The sequence below is a fragment of the Lathamus discolor genome, chromosome 12, assembly GCF_037157495.1.
Source record: "Lathamus discolor isolate bLatDis1 chromosome 12, bLatDis1.hap1, whole genome shotgun sequence".
NCBI lineage: Eukaryota > Metazoa > Chordata > Aves > Psittaciformes > Psittacidae > Lathamus > Lathamus discolor.
Window position 1 is genome coordinate 7,498,225 of NC_088895.1, and position 18,668 is coordinate 7,516,892.

Sequence of the window (18,668 nt, forward strand, 5' to 3'; positions counted from 1 at the left end):
CCTCTGAACCTCAGTTCTGGGACACTAACAAATACAGAACAAAGATCATTCTTCCTCAAGTCTCCTGAGCAGGCTGACCTGACAGCCACAGCATCTTCTCACAGCGATTCCAGTTTGCCTTTAACCATCACTAATGCTCTGCAGAAAAGTACACAATAACAAAAGTATTACCACTTAGAATTAAGATTAAAAATACTTTCCAGTCTGTAGCATGTTTTATCCAAAAGACTGTGCAGACATTTTAATTGCAATACAATTCATGAGTTAAGCAATCATCTTCGCATCCTTTGACTGCTGAAGGGCTGAGTGCCATGCTACAGTACCTGTCATTGTCCCCAAATGTAATCTGAAATGACATGGTCAAGTGAGCTGCTGATTTTCAGGTACTGATGCTAACTAGTGAAATGGCTAAAACCAGCCAGTGACAAAAACATCCCTTTCCAGTCAATTGCTTTCATTTTATATGTTTCTTTTCCTTAGATTGCTCAGGAGAAAGCTTCTCTACCCCAGTATATGTTTGCATTTTTCCAACTAACTCCCTAGTGAAAACATTTTTGTAGAAACAGTGATTTTATTTTTTTTCCCTTCCAACAAATTCAAACCAGAGCCCAAGCTCCCCAGGTTTTTATCAAAACAAACAGTATATTTCAAATGTTTTGATTTCAATGAAAACATCAGGTAGACTGAAACAAGTACTGTTCCTTACAGGGGCTCCACTGTGGTGGAGTGGGTATTAATAATAGCACTCATTTCCCAGTGGCAGCATGCAACTCATCTGTCTTCACTCTTCCTGTATCCCCTGCCTCATCTATTGTGCATCCTCCAGCCCAAAAAGTGTCAGGATTGCCCAGCCACTCCTAGTCCTTGAGGTTAGCTTGATAGAGGAACTTTGCTTTCCTTGTCCTTTTGGAGGCTGCTTTTGTAGCTCTTGCTGAATAAATATAAAATGTAGGCCATCATACTGGGTATAAGGATGTGGGCAAGGTGGTGAGGCTTAAATATACTCTCTCTTGCTGCATATAGAAACTCCTGCTTTCAGAGTCTGAGCTTTTCATAGTTGTAAGAGTTAAACTTGCATGTGTTACATCTAACTAACCTTTTTCCTTTTCAAAGAACTTGCAGAACACTAATTTAGACCACAATTTTTTGCTAGCTCTAAAGGAAAACGTCTGGTGGAAAATGTCTTCCAGAAACCAAACACTTCATTTTTATACCCTTTCCAATCTTCAAAAGAGACAGAAACATGCTCCCTTCACCATGGCAGCAGTCTGGGCTGATCCACGTGTTGAGTTGGCTGTTCTTGCTCCATTACCCCTATTTAATTTCACTGTAACTATCCATGAAGCAGAGTATTACTCAAACCAAGAAGTACGCTGGCAATCTGAGATTTTACTGGCTGAACTTTACTCCGTGTAGCCTCTTTGGAAAGTAAGACCATGCTGCTCACACGCACAATTTGGCTTTTTGCTTGTCAGATGTTTACAAAAGTAATACTTTGCTCTTGCTGACCAACAGAGAAGAACTGAATGCGTTTTTTCTCCTCATAAGAATGTTTGTATGTTCTGGTCACTGCAAATACATCCTGCTGGGGTCCTATGCTGCAGGACCAGGATTAGACTCACTTTTTACACTGGCATTTATGCCTTTTCATTGCTCTATGACTCTTGTTTTAAAAGGAAGGTACACCTCAGTCAGTTCTTGACTGTATATAGAGACTATCCCTAGTCCTTTATCTTCTTGAAAGGCCATTTACTATCCCAGCTGCCTATATTGCCTCCATGCTATTCCAAGGAGGCCTTGATAATACTTTATTTCTCTTCAAACTTTAAGTATTTAAGTGAGATCTGACACATGTGGAAGTGGTGCCGTGACCTGTGCTGAGTGACCTCATTTGTATTGCACTGGAAGAGTTGTCTTTTCCTCTTTACTGTGCTAACTGCTTCAAGGATATTGGTCCCTTCCCCGAACTGCTGGCACTGGTCGGAGCTCACCTATTACCTCCCAGCTGTGGGTTTTTAATGCAGCTCGAAATAAAACGACAGAGGCTGTTAAGCACATCTAAACTTTTTTTAGTTTGAGCCCACTAAGCTCTATTTTATGCTTCTTGCCCTAAATAGGGCTTGAAATCAGGTGTCAAATGCATATTAGCCACAGTGTCTCCTCGCTGCAGAAGAGGTCAGAATGGCAAGGAGTGGGCTGAGGGGAGAAATGAAAATACTTCAAAAATGCAGCATGCTCAGAAATGGGACCACATCTCTGAGGTATGGTAATGCTTGTCCTGGTTGGAGCATGACACCGCAAAGGGTGCTAATAGTAACCTTCAGGCTTTTGGCCTTGCAAACTTGCCTTCCACTTTCTTTTCTCTTTGTTCTTTACTTGTTCCTCAGGTACCAGGTTTAGCTGTATTTTTTTTCCACCAATTTCTATATGCTGTTCTTGCTAGGCTAAAAGTAGCAGGCTCTGCCTTGCCAGGGGTAGAAATGGCCCAGGATGGGCTTGGCACCTACCGCCAATCCAATGCACCAAGTCGTCAGCGGTGTCTGCTCAGGCTCATTGCACTCAGCCAGGGCAAAGCTCTCTGGGGAAACTCCAAGTCTCTGCCACACTGCAGCTTTTGTTTGCTGTTTGGGGAGGGAATGAAAGCTTCAGTTGTTAGTTGGCCAATAATTCTAATTACTTTTGGCCATGAGGCCTGGCTCAAGTAATGGGGTAATTTTTACTTTCTTTCCCAAGCCCCAAGAACAACAGACATGTCCACCTTATTTAATTTTAATCCTGTCCCATGCAGTCAGACTTTTGCCTGATAGTTGCAACTCATGGATTGCAACTGCATTTTACATCTGCACAGCCTGCCAATGACCTGTTTCCAATTACACCCCCCCTCAGCTATTTCAAGTCATCATGCACTGTCATCTTGTTCCATGCAAGCTACTCTGCCAATCACTGCATGCAGCCTCACCATCACCTGGGGCTGAAATTCTGCTTCGTCATATAATGCCCTCTTAGAGAATCCTTGTCACTCCTGCGCTAAAACCAAGCCCTTCCTCTGCCATCCTCGTGTTAGGCACAACTCAAAACTCGCTCCCTGCCTATCAAAGCTGTGTCCTCCATTTCTGTCCCTCTACACAAACAATTACAAATTCTTCTAAATGATGGAAACTGGTGTATTTTCATGTTGTCTGGTTTATATCTATGAGCTGAACACTGATCTGAGTTACCAGCTTAAACTGGATGGGCTTAAACCACAACAATTGCCAATCTCCCTGGCAAGGTACTGCAGCGTGCCATGAGAGGTTTAGTCCAATGAGAACGAGCTGGAGAATGAGCTAAAGAAAGACTAAGACCCCAGTCCTGCAAACTAATGTATCTTGGTAGGTACTATAGCAGCAGCTCTGAATAGAATAAAAAAAAAAAACATCTCAAGTTTCCACCTAAACTGTTGGCTGAATCTAGAGACTCTTACCCTTTGCATGTTTTGTAAACAGTAAATCAAATTGTTCAGTGGAAATCAAACACAATACCCAAAGTGTGATGAGGAAAGAAAAAGTTAAAATGGGGACATTTCAGCCAGTTACCATGTTCTAATCCTAATGAAAATGTTGGGAAGAATGGGACTCTTCTTTCTCTTTTTCCCCCTTAACCTATGATACTCACATAGAAAACATCTTTGCCAGGGATACATTACCGTCCCTTTGGTTTATGCTGCCAAACTGCAGTGTGGATTTCAAGGTAGTTATGGTGCCTGATTAATATTATAGAACACATTTATAAAGAATGGCAAGGAAAGGCACCAAATAGATCTAAGGTATTCCAGTTTCTTTATGCAGAACTTGCCCTGTCTATCCACAGTTTATCATAGCTGTCAGTTGCTGAGGCAATTTAAAACAGATATTTCCTTTCAGCTTTGTCCCTGAGAATATGAATATCTTCTAAATGGGACAGCTGCATAGAAGGATCTAAGGAACACATTTTTATTTGTATTTCTGAAAACTTAAACATTTTGTTTGTTAAGTCATGCTAAAAGTTCAAATAGCAAACCCAGAAGTGAGACCATCCAGATAACTAAAACGTCTGGGTTGCCAGTGCCTGAAGTTCAGTGAGGAAGAAATATGTTCTAAGTTGTGTTTTCTTAGAGGAGAACATTTCCTTTGTGCTCTTTAATCCCTAGGTGGGAATATTTTAACGAATTTGCTTGTAACATGCAAGTTATTTGAAACAAGAATATTTCAAAGGAATATATCAGATTTGATTAAATTTTTGTCATGGGTTTTGGCAGGAAAGAGCTGGAAGGAGGGAAAGTGATTAAAAAAATGAATGCAATGTGAAGAAAGCAGGGAATTACACGTAGTTCTCCTACCATCTACCTGAATACCTTGACCACCACACTAACTCACCTGGCATGTTTTGCCAGGTCACTCCTGCTAGCATGGTTCTGGTGTGTGCCTGAGGAATATTTACATAAACATTTTCCACTCTGAAGTATTTTCTGCTTGGTTTTATCTTGCTTGATAAGGCAACACCACTCCTACTTCAAAGCCTTTCCCTGCTCCCACTTCCTAAATCTGTCCGTTAAGGAAGATCCTTCCCTGCTTTAGCCCCAAGTTCCCCCAAACCCAAGAACTGGCTGATGCCATTGTGCCTCTTGCAGTAACAGCTATCCATCTGATCTCTCCTGGATTAAATTCTCAAGTGCCAACTCTCTCTTTTTCTGTAGTCTTCTCTGATTCATTGGAACAGTGCTGGGGGGGCGTCATGTTTTGTTTTCCTCCCTCAATTCACTTGTCAGTCAAGCATTTTTAAGAGATCCAGTGATACAGTGAAGGAACGAAACAACACTATGCCTGAGATGAAGCAGACACCAGCTCCTGTCCAGTCTCATCAGATGGCCTTTCCCCATTCCCCATTCCAAAAAGAAAATCAGTAATAATATGGTGACCGAAAACTTGAAATCATGCAACCAAAAAAAGCTTTCATGGAGGAGATTAAATGCCTCGAAGCAAATCAACCCTCCAAACAAGAGCAAAAATGCCAGCCAATAGCACAGATAATAGGGAAAACTGTACCATGGGCCACATTCTATCTGTTCAGCACCTTAATGCTCCCATGTGTGTCTGTACTGCCCCATGGAGAACTGCTGTACACAAAGACAAAATACACTTGCTTCAGTCATAATGGTGTTCATTATTGCCAACCTTTCTTTGTGACACCTTCAACTCTTAATCACCCAAAAGTACGAAAAACTAGTTGTTTCAAAACCTCAGTTTTAGTAAAAACATGGAAAAAATGGTTAAGAACATGTCTCCCTCCAGCCAAGAGGAATGCTTACCCAGTAATCATCTGCCAGTGCTGTCTTTTAATCAAATGTTCATACACATGCACAACATCCAATGCATTCTGCTTGCTAAATATAATCCAGCATACAATATTCACTATGCAGATGAAATATTCTGTCTAACAGACAGACCAAAGGCAGGATTTCAGTCCTGCTATTTAGTTACTGATACGGAAGAGCAGCTGACTGGGGGGATCCTGGCAGGACTTGGCAGAGGTCTGAACTGCTTCTGTTTTTGCAGAGATCCTGGAAAGATGATGAGAGGTCCTTCTCTTTTTCAGCTGACTTTCCACTACATTAACATAGAATTTTCTCCCCTGGCCTACAGGCCTTGGTGTCCTGTGTTTTGGATGCTCCTGTAGGCAGGAGAGCTCATAACTTGCTAGGTCCCCATCACAAGATGAGCACAGGTGAGACCTTCTCTTCTGTGCATCTTTAACTTACTTGTGGGCTTGTTGTTGTTTCTGTCTCTTCTTTTCAGACAGAGAATGTGCCCCAAAAGGAGCTCATCCAACACATGCAGTGAGCAGGAGGTTAGTGCTAATGGCTTCAGCAATTTCTGTTTCTCTTTTTCATATTGGCTGTTGCACTGTTTATCTGACAATGTTTACTGGGGCATGTTCTGAGTTGTAGAACAGGATCCAGAACTCCACTGTTGATATCAATGAGCTCCAGCTGGTGGTGCCAAGCCGGGAGAATGAAAACAACAACCACTCTGTGAGCCGGGAGCAGGCGGGTAAGTGCAGGCATCCGCAGGAGCAGGTCAGTGCACCCCGTAGCCCTGGCCAGTTAATCGGATCGTTTCTTCCTTGCAGTCTTCCTTGCTGTCTTGCCCATGCACAGCTGGAGAGCCACTTCACAGCAGAAAGCCTTTGTTGTGGAAGCTATCTCTTGCTGCTCTCCCCCCTCACTGGTAGGGTAATTCCCCTGGCAAGGAGCATGCACAAGCACAGCTCCAGACGCTGCCAACAAAAGCTGTCATAGCACATGGCATTGCAGAGACACTGGGTTAGCAGAGCAAATATGTCAGGTTCAGGCTGCTACAAGCAACTTATAAAGATCCATAAATTATGGAAGAGTTTCATTTGCCATGTGCCTAACCTTGTCCAGAAAGGATGGGGTTTACACTGCTTAGATTAGCTTCTGTCAACTTTGACTCATGGAGCTAGTGTTTTCTGAAGGTCTTTATGGATGACAGTGCTTTAGGTGATCTTTAGCTCACAGTGTGTTTCTAAAACAAGAAGGCTCCAGCCAAGCTGCAGATAATGTCACTTGGTGCAATTTTGAGTCACCACACATAAATTGCACCAGTGCCCCTTCTGGTTTGTGAAGGCCAACAGGGAGCTTCTTCATGTTATGTTGCTACACACCATCAGTTTCCCACTAAACCATCAACCATTATATACACACAAGGATATCTTCATAAACAGCTAATTCTGTGCTCCCAACCATGACAGTTTCCAATCTCCTTCTTTGGAAAAGTCATTGATGACATTGTGGCCAGAGTTCTCCTAACATGAACCAAATATAGATGTACGGGCCTTAAGGATACATGTAGACAGACACCCCTGTGGTAGTCCCTAGAGCATAATGCTGCTCCTGTAGGAACAGGATCACTAGGGTTTAAACAAGAAGCATAGCTCCTAATATTAACAGGATGAGTAAATACAAATAAAGAATGAGTTAAGCAAATCTGCAAGTTTCTGATACCCAGCACAGCCTTGAGTATTTAGTATAAGGGATTTTAGTTTATCTTTATTAGAAAGCAGACTCGAGGGTGTTCCTCCCCTTTTGTTTTTAAGGGCTTGCAGTTTCAGGAGAGCAAACTGTTGGCTTGAATTCTATTCTGGCTGGTGAGACAGCCAGCCAAAGCCTGCTCTAGCTTGTCTGGGGAAGGAGGAGGGGTTTGTCATGGAGGAGTTGGGAACAGATGTTTTGGACTCTCACAAGCAGTTGTTACTGATTTTATTTTCTCAGTCACTTCCTGCATAGGCAGCACAGAACGGTCTCCTCAGGACACTGACCCAGATGTGCCCTCCTCCATATCTGCAGTGACCACCGAGACTGGGAGCGATGAAGTGTTTATTATTTCTGCTGGACCTGGCACTAGTGGGCTGAGCTTTACCACCTACAGAATACAGGTAGGAATGTTCTCTGGCATCTCTAACAAGCCACGGGATGCCCCCCTTGGGCAGTACTAGTCAAATCTGTCCATTTATGCTTATTGCCCACTTTGCACGAAAGGTAGTGACCAAGCCAGGCAGTTCTCCTAACCCTCAAGCCGAACTGCCATCAAACAATGAGGGCTGTGATCCTCTGAGCAGGTACCTTCCCAGCTTTGATAAGAGCAAATGCAGCAGTCTGCCTTGGATCTAACAGCCAATGATGCAGAGGTCTGCCAGTAGGACCAGCCATCAGAAACACTTTAAAATCATCACCTGCAACAACTGAAGGATGTGGGAGTCAGATCTGCTCTTGCACACCACTACCAAGTGGTCAGGAAGGTTACTCAGCTCCTCAGAAAGCTGGTTAACTGTCTCACCAGGCTGATATGAAAATTAACAGTGTATGCTCCAAAACCACATAATCAAGCACTTCAAGTGAAAGCAGTGGGGTCCTTTCAAACATACACACACAGAAACCTGAACCAGTTCAGTAAGTTCTCTCTTATTTTAGCTCTTTCTCCTTCTCTCCTGGTTAATTATTTGTTTAGAAAGGAGATGATAGCTCAGAAGTCTCAGGTCTAGCTATCACCACTTCAACCCCTACACATAGTGCCTGACAGAACACATCCATTACAAGTCTATATTAAAGCCTTTCCCAGGTCAATACTCTCCAATGCCCTCTCTCTTTTTCCCACAAGAGGGGAAACAACCAGCCCAAGGAGCTCACATGCCCCAGGACAGGCTATGTAATACTTCTGTCACAGTTTACAAAACAAAAGCATTCTGTGTCCCTGCACTTGATTAGGAAATTAGCCAGAAGGCCAGGCTGGTCAGGATTTTCCTATGCTAGTGTAAGATACATACTAAGCTTTTCCTCACATCAGACACATTGGTTAACAGAAAGAGGGAAAGAAAGGAAAATAGCTCTGTTGCCTTCCCTTGCCCAAACACATTACTTTCTGTAGAGCAGGACACTGTGAGCTGTATCATTGACCAAATTGGCCGCCCTTTAACACCTTCATTCCTTGGTCCTGCTTTCCAGTGAAGAGAGCTTCACCTGGTGGCAGCCACATACAAATACAGCTTCTAGACAGGAAGGAGACCCATTTTCCTTCCTCTTTTCCACACTCTAGTTAGTTTTCTAGTTAGAATAAACAAATAGACTTAAAGAAAAAACATTTCTACTTTGCCATCCCTTCTGCAAGCAACCTACCAGAGGAGATTTATATCTATAAAAATAAAATACTTAGGGTTAAAACAGTCATAAGTGAAGATAACCCAAAGAATTAAAGCAATTTACCACATAATTAACTCAGGAGGCATCTCCTCAGCGATGTCCATGCTGACCTCAAGTCAGTCAATGCTCTCAGTCAGTTCCCTTAAGGAACAGAAAAACTATCCAGGAAAGCTATAATGGCCTCTTTAAAGGCACTGGTCTTTCCCCACAGCTGAAGACTATCCTCATCAAGGGGGTTGGAAATTGAGCACAGCAGGCTAATTACAGACCTGCACTCAAACAGGATCTCTTTAGGCCACTGGATAATCTGGGTTACTGGATGTTAGAAATACATGTTTACAGTTTTGTTTCTAAATGTGTATTTTTAGGGTGTACAGTGCAGCTGGCCAGCCTCTGAGCCCCACACAGAGAGTATGGTGCACAGCTTTTGTAAACCAGCACTAGGCAAGTAAGATGAGTTATTCAGTGGTATGTAGCCACTTCCCTAGCAGGAACTAAGGAGTTATCCTCACATCAAAATATGTGTGAAATCCTGAGCCTTTAGGATACTGTAAATAACACCATCAGACTCACCTCACACAAAATGCTTGACTAGGTAAAGCAAGCTACAAGGAGCTTTCAGTAAAAAATAATGCAGAACTTTTTTCTGAGAAACAGTGACTGGCCACTTTGGCTTGTGTTCCCCAGGAAGTGTGAGCCTCAACTCTGCTGGGCAGGAGCAGATGATAAACTGTCATTTGCTTTTCAGCTTTTAAAACCCATCTGAAGAAACCAACCCCCTGTTAGGAGGCAAGAGGTGGAACAGCAAACACATGTCTCTGTTTATGGTTTAGCATGAGGAAAGGGAGTGTAAGATGGCTTTCAGATGGCTTCTGAGGTGTTCTCCAGGACAGTCCTGGCTTTCTAAGTCCCATTTGGTTTAAGTCATAGTTCAGCCTTTGGCTAAGTTCTAACTATAACCTCTGACTTCTATTGAGACATTACAAGTTTCAGATGCAAAGTTTTCAGTAAAGAGTATTATCATGGGGGTTTAAGAAATACTTTTTTGCTAAAACATATTCCAAAATCTAGAAAATATATTATTCACCTTTGTATATCTATTCACCTTCCAGTATATTTGTCTCAAAACCAGTGGCTAGCTTTTACACCACTTTGGAAGTACTTATAATAATACTAGAATAATAAATCCTAAGATAGCCTGAAGAGGCTTCTGATGAGAAGACAGCTGGCTTATAAATAGAGGTTGTTACTTTAATCAAGTCTGAGACTAAGAGCTTAATAATGACCAACCTTATCCAGAGCCTGAAGCCTCTCATGGCTTCCTACTGAGACTTTTTTCTACTGTACTAGCTAATTTCTTGCCTCTCTGCCCATCCATATCCAACATGACATTTAAACTAAATAGTTTCTTTGATTTGCAGAAACTTGAAAGATTCAGTTTCTCAGAAATAACAAATGACAAGTTTCTGGTTTCTCAGGATTTTTAAATCCAGGACACTGTTGGATTTATTTCAGACCCTCTTTAAGGACTGTGTAAACTTTGGGAATGTGGATTTTGCATTCCTCTCATGACAACCGTATTCGCACAGCTGAAAATTAAAAATACATAGAGTTCTGGAACAGGAGGCTTATATAAATAGCAGGTGAAGTATTAGTAAGAATGAAAGGAAATTCATAGCACAGTCAGGGATTATTTAACTATTTTGGCGCTAAACCCACATCAATATTAAGGACAAAAGTTGGGATTTTAAATGCAATATCAGAACATATAAATCGTGGAAGAGATCTTTAGAAGTAATCTATAGTTCATTCCCATGTCACATCAACTTTGCTTATACACAGAGTTGGTGACAGTGGTTTAATGTGGTTTCATCTTCCAGTGATGCCAATTTTACACCTGTCTGGATATCTTGTTTTACTGCTAAAGCATGTTTTCCACTTGAAAAGCATTTCTTATATGAAATGAAAATCTCTGGCTCTAATCCAAGTCTCATGCTTCTTGTTCTGTTCACCACAGACACCAGGAAGAGATTATTCCCTTTCTCTTTGTTTTTAATTCTTTTTATTTTCTTAATTCTTCCCTAACATTGATAAAAAGCACCACTTACTTCAGTCTTCCCTCCTGAGTCATGCATTTTTGCGACTTGTGATTCTCTTGTTGCTTGCTTCTGGACTTCTTTATGCAGGCCCCATCCTCCTCAAAGTTTTGTTTCCCCAGACAGACATATCTGGAGCCTTCCAAGAGCCAAGCAAAGTGGAAGAATTATGTTTTACACAGTGAAGTTTACTACTCTGATCTATCACATATCTCCAGTAAAATAAAGCTGTAGATACTTTATATGTTTGGTTAGTAAGAGCAGTAGGACTTTATTTCTTACATAACTGAAATTTCCCAATTTAGTGTTGAACCTAAAACTGGGGTAGCAAGGTAAAATTTTCATCCAGGCAGCACGCTATGAAAGCAACTAGGAGAAGCTGCATTCCTGTGTCTTGTCCTGAGAACAGAACCACTGAAGGATCAAGTCTCTGGCACTAACAGCATATTTTTGAAGTGTTTTTAAAATGTTTTGATAAAAGATGCTGTAATCTTTATTTAATCTTTTCAGGACAAAAATCTAAAAAGAAGTGTCACGAGTCCAGCCTCTGTGTCTGACTGGTTGGCTTCTAATCACACGGCTGCAGGAGCAGACACTGTTGAGAAGGGGAATGCCCAGCTGGAAAATCACTGTCCCAGACAACGCACATGGAGCGCCCGCACTTTCCACGACTTCCTGGCTCCAATACCACAGCTACAGAAAAAGTGGTGTAGCTGGACCACTAACAGTCCCTTCACAAAGCTGGTTGACAACAGTGTAAGTCTTGCAAGGAGGGGAGAACATGGTGCTTGGGGTCTGTCCCCCAGTACTCCCTGCTGCTCGCTGATGGGACATGTTTTCCCCTTGATCTGCTGCTTTGCCTCCCCAGCCTGCAATGTGATGCACACTACAGTCCATCTTGCTTGGTGTATGGCAAACTCTTTTGCCTACCTATACTGCAATTTATTCAGGCTTTCCGGAAGCACTAAGAAGCTGTATTTCCCAGCAGTTAGCACCTGCTTAAGAAATTATCCCCAGTCCAGAAAAACATTTTAAAATGCCTTCAGACTAGATTATCTCATTGAATGTTTTGACATGTATCTTTTTTCCCCTGGCTATGCCTTAAATTTGTTCTAATTGATATATTACTATTGCATTGCAAGGAATCTGTAGGTGTGGGAGGAATATCTAGGTCTCGCTGACTGTAGTCATCAAACCAACAGCTTGTTACAAGCTAATAGAGGAGGTTTCTTCTTTTTCTTAAGGTAATAACATAGGTTTTTTTTAACATAACCAGGAATCTTAACGTTTAGTTCCCTTGGGGTAAAAGCTAGCTGCTTTTCATGCCACGTCTGCTAATTTATCATTATTTTGTGCAGGGTTTTCCTACAACTGCAAGATCTCAAGGTGCCTCAACCAGAAAAGTAATCTCAGCCACTGAGATAGAGGGAGCATCAGGGACCGTTTACTCTGATTCATCTGCCAGTAATGCTTCATACCCCCTCACTCTGTCTGCACAAAGGCAGCGGAAACTAAGCTCCTGCAATTTGAAGAAATCCAGGTTTGGGAACCCTTATTTTGGATTTTTAGCCAGTTCCCCTGACAGCAAACATGTGAGGTCCTTGGATCCATCAAGACATCTAGGGGCAACATCTCCAGTTAATAGCCAAAGCCCCAGAAATCTAGAAAGCACCAACCCACTGAAAATCAACTTGGTCAATGGTTCCAAAGCAAAGGAACTTATGTTAGAGACAGATAAAACCAAACCAGTTTTTGTTATTTCTGAAGAGGGGGATGATCAGCAGCCTCTGGTCCTAGCAGAACACCTTAGTCAATGTGGAGATCATCTGTCAGAGCAAACTGCTGTGTATGCTCCAGCTGTGCCAGACAAACAGCCAATGGTTCTGACTGTGGAGGGGAACAGTTCTGCCAGCTTCATGTCAAATCCTCCCCTTTGGGCAAAATCCCCCAGTTTATACAAAGGTCATGTGAAGGCCCCAAGCTCTTCCAGGGAACAGCAGAGCTCGTCAGCTGAGGATGCTAATACTACTGAGACCTCACAGAACTGTGATACTGTAGCTGCTCCTACACTAAGCCAAGCTTCAGTCCAGTGATGCCCTCAGAAAGACTGAGACATCAGTTCACACAAACAGAGACAACAGGGACGTGATGAGAGTGGAAGCTGTGCCAAGCGATTGAGCATGGCAGTCACAGATGGATGCAACTTTGTTAAAAACGGTGTTTGCTTCCCATCTGCTGGGACTGAGATTATGATGATGCATACAATAGCACAGCACAAATTCAACCTTTTCGTATGTTCACTAACCTCATCTCTGTTCTTCTGCATGGAATTTTGATGTGGTTTATACAAGAAAGTATCCTCTGAAAAAGTACTTCAGACTGCAGAAAACCTTTTCTGGAATGAGAAATGAAAATCATCTGAGATGGTTACACCATGGTTTATATTTGAAATGTCAATCTGTCCTCTGCCATTGTGGTATCACTCAAATCTTTCTGTTGGGCGATCTGAGTTAAATTTTGTTTATAGCTATGCCTGTACAATCCAAGCCTTCCCAAGCCAAGGGTAAGAATTTAATCATGCATGTTTCGTACAGTTTTGTAAACTTAATTTTAACCATTTCATAACTTCTGCACTCTAGCACAGTTTACCAAGCATTAGCATCACTAATATTACAAATGATGATTATTTCATATCCTAACTCTTTAGAGAAGCATACAGACAAGCTGAGCAACCCAGTACTGGATGCTAGTTCTATAAAAGTTTGATGTAGCTTTATCTTTGTTAGATGTACATAGGCTTAAACCATCTTAGTCCACTACATTTTTAAGTGACTCCTCATGGCAACAGGAGCATGTGTATAAAAACACTGAAATACTAGGGATAGTTTTCAGCATCCAACAATTGGATATTTGCAGCTGCTCTGATCCTATATCCACCAGCTATTTATTGCTGGTAACGCACATTGCCTAGAGAACTATTTCTCTTCCTTTAGCAGGCAGGACTTAAAACTAAGTGGGGCAAACTTTGAGTGCTCACTTTCTTTAGAAATGGACTACTAAGTGGTTGTGCCTCCCTGGTTACAAATACAGGGCATTCAATTGAACGCTGAACCAAAGGGAAGCATGCTAGTCCTATCGCCTTCAGTAACCCCATCAGTATTTTAATTGCCTCCTGGTGATGTTTTCCTGTCTTTGCAAGAGACTCCTGCATGTTCATCCCACAACTTAGAATTATTTTGCTTTCTTAAATGAAAGAAATTCCTTATGAAGCTGTATTTTGCAGCTGAAACAGCACATTGTTTTAAAGCAATAGTATGCCATAAAACAGGTGTCAGAAATATCTTCCACACAAATCTTCCCCTATATTAGGTACAGTGTGCATTGAGTTATCTTAATCCTTCTATGTGAAGGCATTTAAGTCTGAGTCCTGAAATATTTAAATGAATTATTTATGATTTCACCTTCTATTACACCTTCCATTTGCCACCTATTAATGTCTGAGATATGCAACACAAGACTGTTGGTTTTGCCTTATATTTTGAGTGTGTGTTTACATGTCTACGTAGACATAGGAGCTTTTCATCTGGCAGCAGTGGAAGCAAACACATATATGCCCTTTAGCAGTTGACTCAAACATGAGCAGCAAACAAGTCTCTACATTTGTTATTACCAGGCTGTGTTGAGTAGTTTTGAAGCACAAAGGTCTGGCTCCAAGTTGGGTTTTTTTGTTGTTGTTGGATTAGTTTTTGTCATTTTTTTAATTAATGCTATCTGATTCAAAGGGAAGAGTTAATATATTTATGATTTAAGAAAATATTTAGAAGTCTTCAGTACTCTAGTAATAACTTCCATTTCATTAAAATCATATACACTGTAATTCAGAGTCAATGTTCTGTTACTTCTTACATTTCTAAAGACTGAAGTGCTGAAATCAACTTTTGAAAAGTATTTGTTCAGTTATTGACAATAGCTACATTTGAAGGGCTGGGAAAAGTGGCTTTTTCAATAAAAGCATGTTTAACTATTCATTTTTACAATGTAATGACACTTTTTTTTTTTTTTGCTGAAAGACTAACTTGTATGGGCACCAGTAGTCACATGGGGTACACCAGCACAGCAACCTCCCCAGCAGTTGCTGCAACGGAAGGAGCACAAAAGCTGCTGCAGTATTCAGTCAGCAAACACCCAAGGATTAGATCCTTTATGGTTTCTTCTCAGTAACCTAGTGAGGTAATGAGGTGGTTGTTTACACTGACTTCCTCTACATAACCAAGAACAGATTTTTCTAAATGAGTGAAGCCTACCTGCCAGTGGCTGTTTCTGTAGGAGTTTGGATTTCCTGTCACAGGGCTTGTGACACAACACTATGTAACTCTTCCATCACTGCCTGCTACAGCAGCAGATAGGCAACTATACATGAGACATTAAATCTAGTATCATATGTTCAGCATGGACTATATACACATATATGTTGACAGACACCCTCCTCTTGAAAAATATACAATATTGAACACTGCTGCTTATTCTCAGAAGTGAGGTGGCTGACACACCAAACTACTCAAAGGTGAGGTCTTCTGCCACTAGAAAGTACTGAAGCCCAACACCTAACTGCTGCAGGCACACAAAGGTGACCTTTCCAGTCTTGGTCTGCCCTAAAGAGAGTCAGGAGTACAACACATGGGAGGACTTAAGTTCCTGACTTGGCTTTTGAAGTTTCTATTTTCTGCCTAAAACAAAACAGAAAAGATCGCTAAAATTAACTGCTAGACATATTTGTGTTTTATTTTGTACCTTCAAAGAATTTATAAAATATTTTCTTCCCCTTACAGCTAAAGGAACTGTTTTGAGACTCTCCACTTTTATTCCACCCTCCAGGAACAGAAACAGTTTCCATCCCTACTCTTCAAAAGAGTCATTGCACAAATTTAAGCAATTTTGAAAGCTCCAGGTGGAATAAAGTGCTCTAATACTCTCAGCTGTAAATATTGACTAGGATTAGGTTTTAGATAGTATTACTTACGGCATTTATTTTATTCCTAATGGCTATGTTACTTCTGGGCGCTATGCTTTGTAATGATACTTAGTAATGACACTTTGTAATGACAGTAATGACAGAAAACCTCAAAACTCATACAGGGGCTTGGGAGTCAGTTTTACGTTTGTGTAATGCGGCAGTTTACTGGGCTATTTTGCATACTGTAACTAAGCAGCAAATGGAATAAGCTTGCTAAACACTCACTAAACATGTAACATGCTAAACACAGAGGAGGAAAATAATTCCAATCACAAATGTATAGGAAAAATGTGTCCAAAACTTATGACGCTACCAAACAGTAGTATTCTTTTCAGTAAAACTGGATTTGAATAATGCTAACTTTTAAAATTAATTATTCTAGAATATACCAGACAATCCTTCTAGCCAATGTGTTAAGTAGACTGAATAGGACAAAAATACGTGGGTATTCCCTGTTTTCTCATTGTTGAAACAGAGCTTCAAAATAAAACCCTGAAGCTATGCAAGCTGACAAGAACTCCCCATGTTAGGTTTCTTACTGTCAAGTAGCCAAAATGGTTGAGCATGGAGGCTCAATGGGAAAACAATCCAAAAGACTTAAGATGCAGCTGCTGCATCCTAACGTTGAGGATTCAGAGTAGCATTCAGCAAGAAAAATCCATTTATAAACTTCTTAGCAGAAACACAGACTATTTCCTTTCAGAAATCTAACTTGCTTTAAAAGTAATTGTTACAAAGCAGCCTACTCATAACTGTCTGAGGGTTTTTTCTCCCCATGAGAAGGTCACATGGAGCCAATACAAAACACATTTGACTCAAACAGTCCAGTCAGTTATTAGATTCTATTCTAAAGAATTAAAGATTAATTTGGATTGGGAAAAATAGGTAAGACCTAAGCCAACACTTACCTAATGAAAGCAAAAAACTGAAGCTCAGCAGCATTGAAAAGAATACCCAACAGAGACCAAATATAGCTTCAACATATATTCATGGTCTGTCTAGAAATGTCTTTGATGTTAAACCTCATATGGCACACTTAGCATTTTTTATAATTCATTTCCTATGGAAACTAATGAGCTTAAGGGTGAAATTACCTCATTGAAAGTCAAAATGGTGAAGTGTGAAGAAAAGAAGGATGACCTGAAAAGCAGATTTAGAAGCAATCTTTGCATATTAAGCATTGCTGTGGGAAATAGTATAATTAGTTTTCTTCAGAAGTTATTCCTTGGAATTGTGTAAGTGGTATTTCAGCTCCCAAACATCATGCAGAAAGAATGTTACATAAAATAGGTGGGAAACTGCAAAATCCCCACACATTCTGTATAAAAGAGATCCTTTTCCCAGTTTCTAGGAAAGGACTACAATATAGTAACTGTTGGTTTATTTTCAGAGGCTGTACAAAATAAAGCCCTCTTCCAGCAGATATTTCTGAGAGGCCATAAGAAACCTGATTTTCAGAGTGTAATTTAGAATTCTCAAATGCCTAACTCCTTTTACTTGAGTCAACTTGTTTCCCTAAGCTCTTGCTGTAGGCTAAGCATTTGCACTACACAGTTCAACTGAAGACTAGAAATTGATACAAAATGGATGTATTTTGTTTGCAGAGTGATTTCTCTTCAAGTGACAAATACCAGGATTTTTCTATTAAAAGAAAACAGTAGCAGAGCGCAAAAAAAAAAAAAAAATATCCTACACAGTTGCTGATTCAAATACTTGAGATGCACTGAGGTCTCCCAGATTAACACTCACTCTTGAATTTAGTATATGGTCAGCTGCATAATGCCATGTATTATATTCTCTTCCTCACAATAATTGTACCAAATTTCCCTATTCTTTATGCAGGAAGTGCTTGAAAGAGCTTATGCTGTGCCAGAACTGGCCACTTGATAGGAGATAAAACCAAAATCAGCAGCTTCCCCAAACTAAATTAGTTACAAGTCATTGGTTGACATAATGGAGTTTAAAATACCTAAACCTTCCAATGTAAGTGGAGGGCAAGCCAAAACTATGATAAGTTTTAAGGTCTATCAGCTTGTCTTTATGACATATAGAACAACACAGCATTTTCACTTTTACACTACTTAACCTGAGTTTGAATTTCTATTAAATGTAGGCGGAAGAACAAATGACAACTGGTTTAATTGAGAACAGCGATACAGATTAGCTACCGCATTAAGGGATATCCAGCTTCAAGTATGGGAATGGTGGCAGCAAAGAAATCCTAGGATAATAAACTGCAGTTTGAAGCTTAATGGACTCTGGCATCACTGTCTTTCATCTCAGAACAGGGCGCAGACAAGTCCTATTTACTCTGCAAGGGAAAAGTTCTATTCAGAAAAAGTTCTCTTAACAGAAGCCATTTGAAATCTTAGCATTTATGCTATTTAGATCATTCTAAAGATGAGCACAATATGACAATCACTTTCTGTAGCCTGCTGTTAAATCAGTAGTGGTATAATGCTTGTCACTTCAGTGTTTATGGTATTGTGAGAAACTTAAATAGTATCCACTTTTCAAAAGTAGGAAACTTTTTCATATACTAGCATCTTGAAGCCATCTTGTTGACAAAACTGAAATCTATTTAATAGTTTTACACTTATCCATTATAAAAAAATGTAGAGATACTGATGATCCTCTGTGATACCCTCTGACACTTTTAAGAAAGTTTGAGAGAATTTCTTGGAATGACACAAGAACATGTCATTTTCAGTCACTACAAGTTCAAGGATGATATTTAGTTGTAAAATCTCAACACTCAAATACCTAATAATCTTGACAAAGCAATCAGCAAGAGTTGCATACCTCCATTCTGTGGGATGAGAAT

General features: G+C 40.6%; 1 protein-coding gene and 1 long non-coding RNA gene across 3 annotated transcripts in view; one reads left to right on the plus strand and one right to left on the minus strand.

Annotated features, from left to right (window-relative positions):
- LOC136021208 (uncharacterized) overlaps nucleotides 1–14,867 on the plus strand; it is a 34,271-nt gene extending 19,404 nt beyond the window's left edge. The window contains exons 3-7 of the mRNA XM_065693201.1: nucleotides 5,814–5,865; nucleotides 5,966–6,068; nucleotides 7,310–7,473; nucleotides 11,341–11,586; nucleotides 12,189–14,867. Coding sequence (XP_065549273.1) covers nucleotides 5,814–5,865; nucleotides 5,966–6,068; nucleotides 7,310–7,473; nucleotides 11,341–11,586; nucleotides 12,189–12,923 — 1,300 coding nt within the window. The 3' untranslated portion in view covers nucleotides 12,924–14,867. The remainder of the gene's footprint in view (nucleotides 1–5,813; nucleotides 5,866–5,965; nucleotides 6,069–7,309; nucleotides 7,474–11,340; nucleotides 11,587–12,188) is intronic.
- On the minus strand, nucleotides 5–13,491 carry LOC136021213 (uncharacterized). Of its 2 annotated transcripts, XR_010615697.1 has the most exons (4): nucleotides 13,136–13,491; nucleotides 10,843–10,969; nucleotides 2,508–2,621; nucleotides 5–138 (listed from the first exon to the last, which is right to left on the minus strand). It is a non-coding gene; the product is annotated as an uncharacterized LOC136021213 (long non-coding RNA). The 2 variants fall into 2 exon arrangements; XR_010615698.1 differs by lacking the exons at nucleotides 10,843–10,969; nucleotides 13,136–13,491 and adding an exon at nucleotides 8,798–8,879.
- Nucleotides 14,868–18,668: the final 3,801 nt, after the last annotated feature.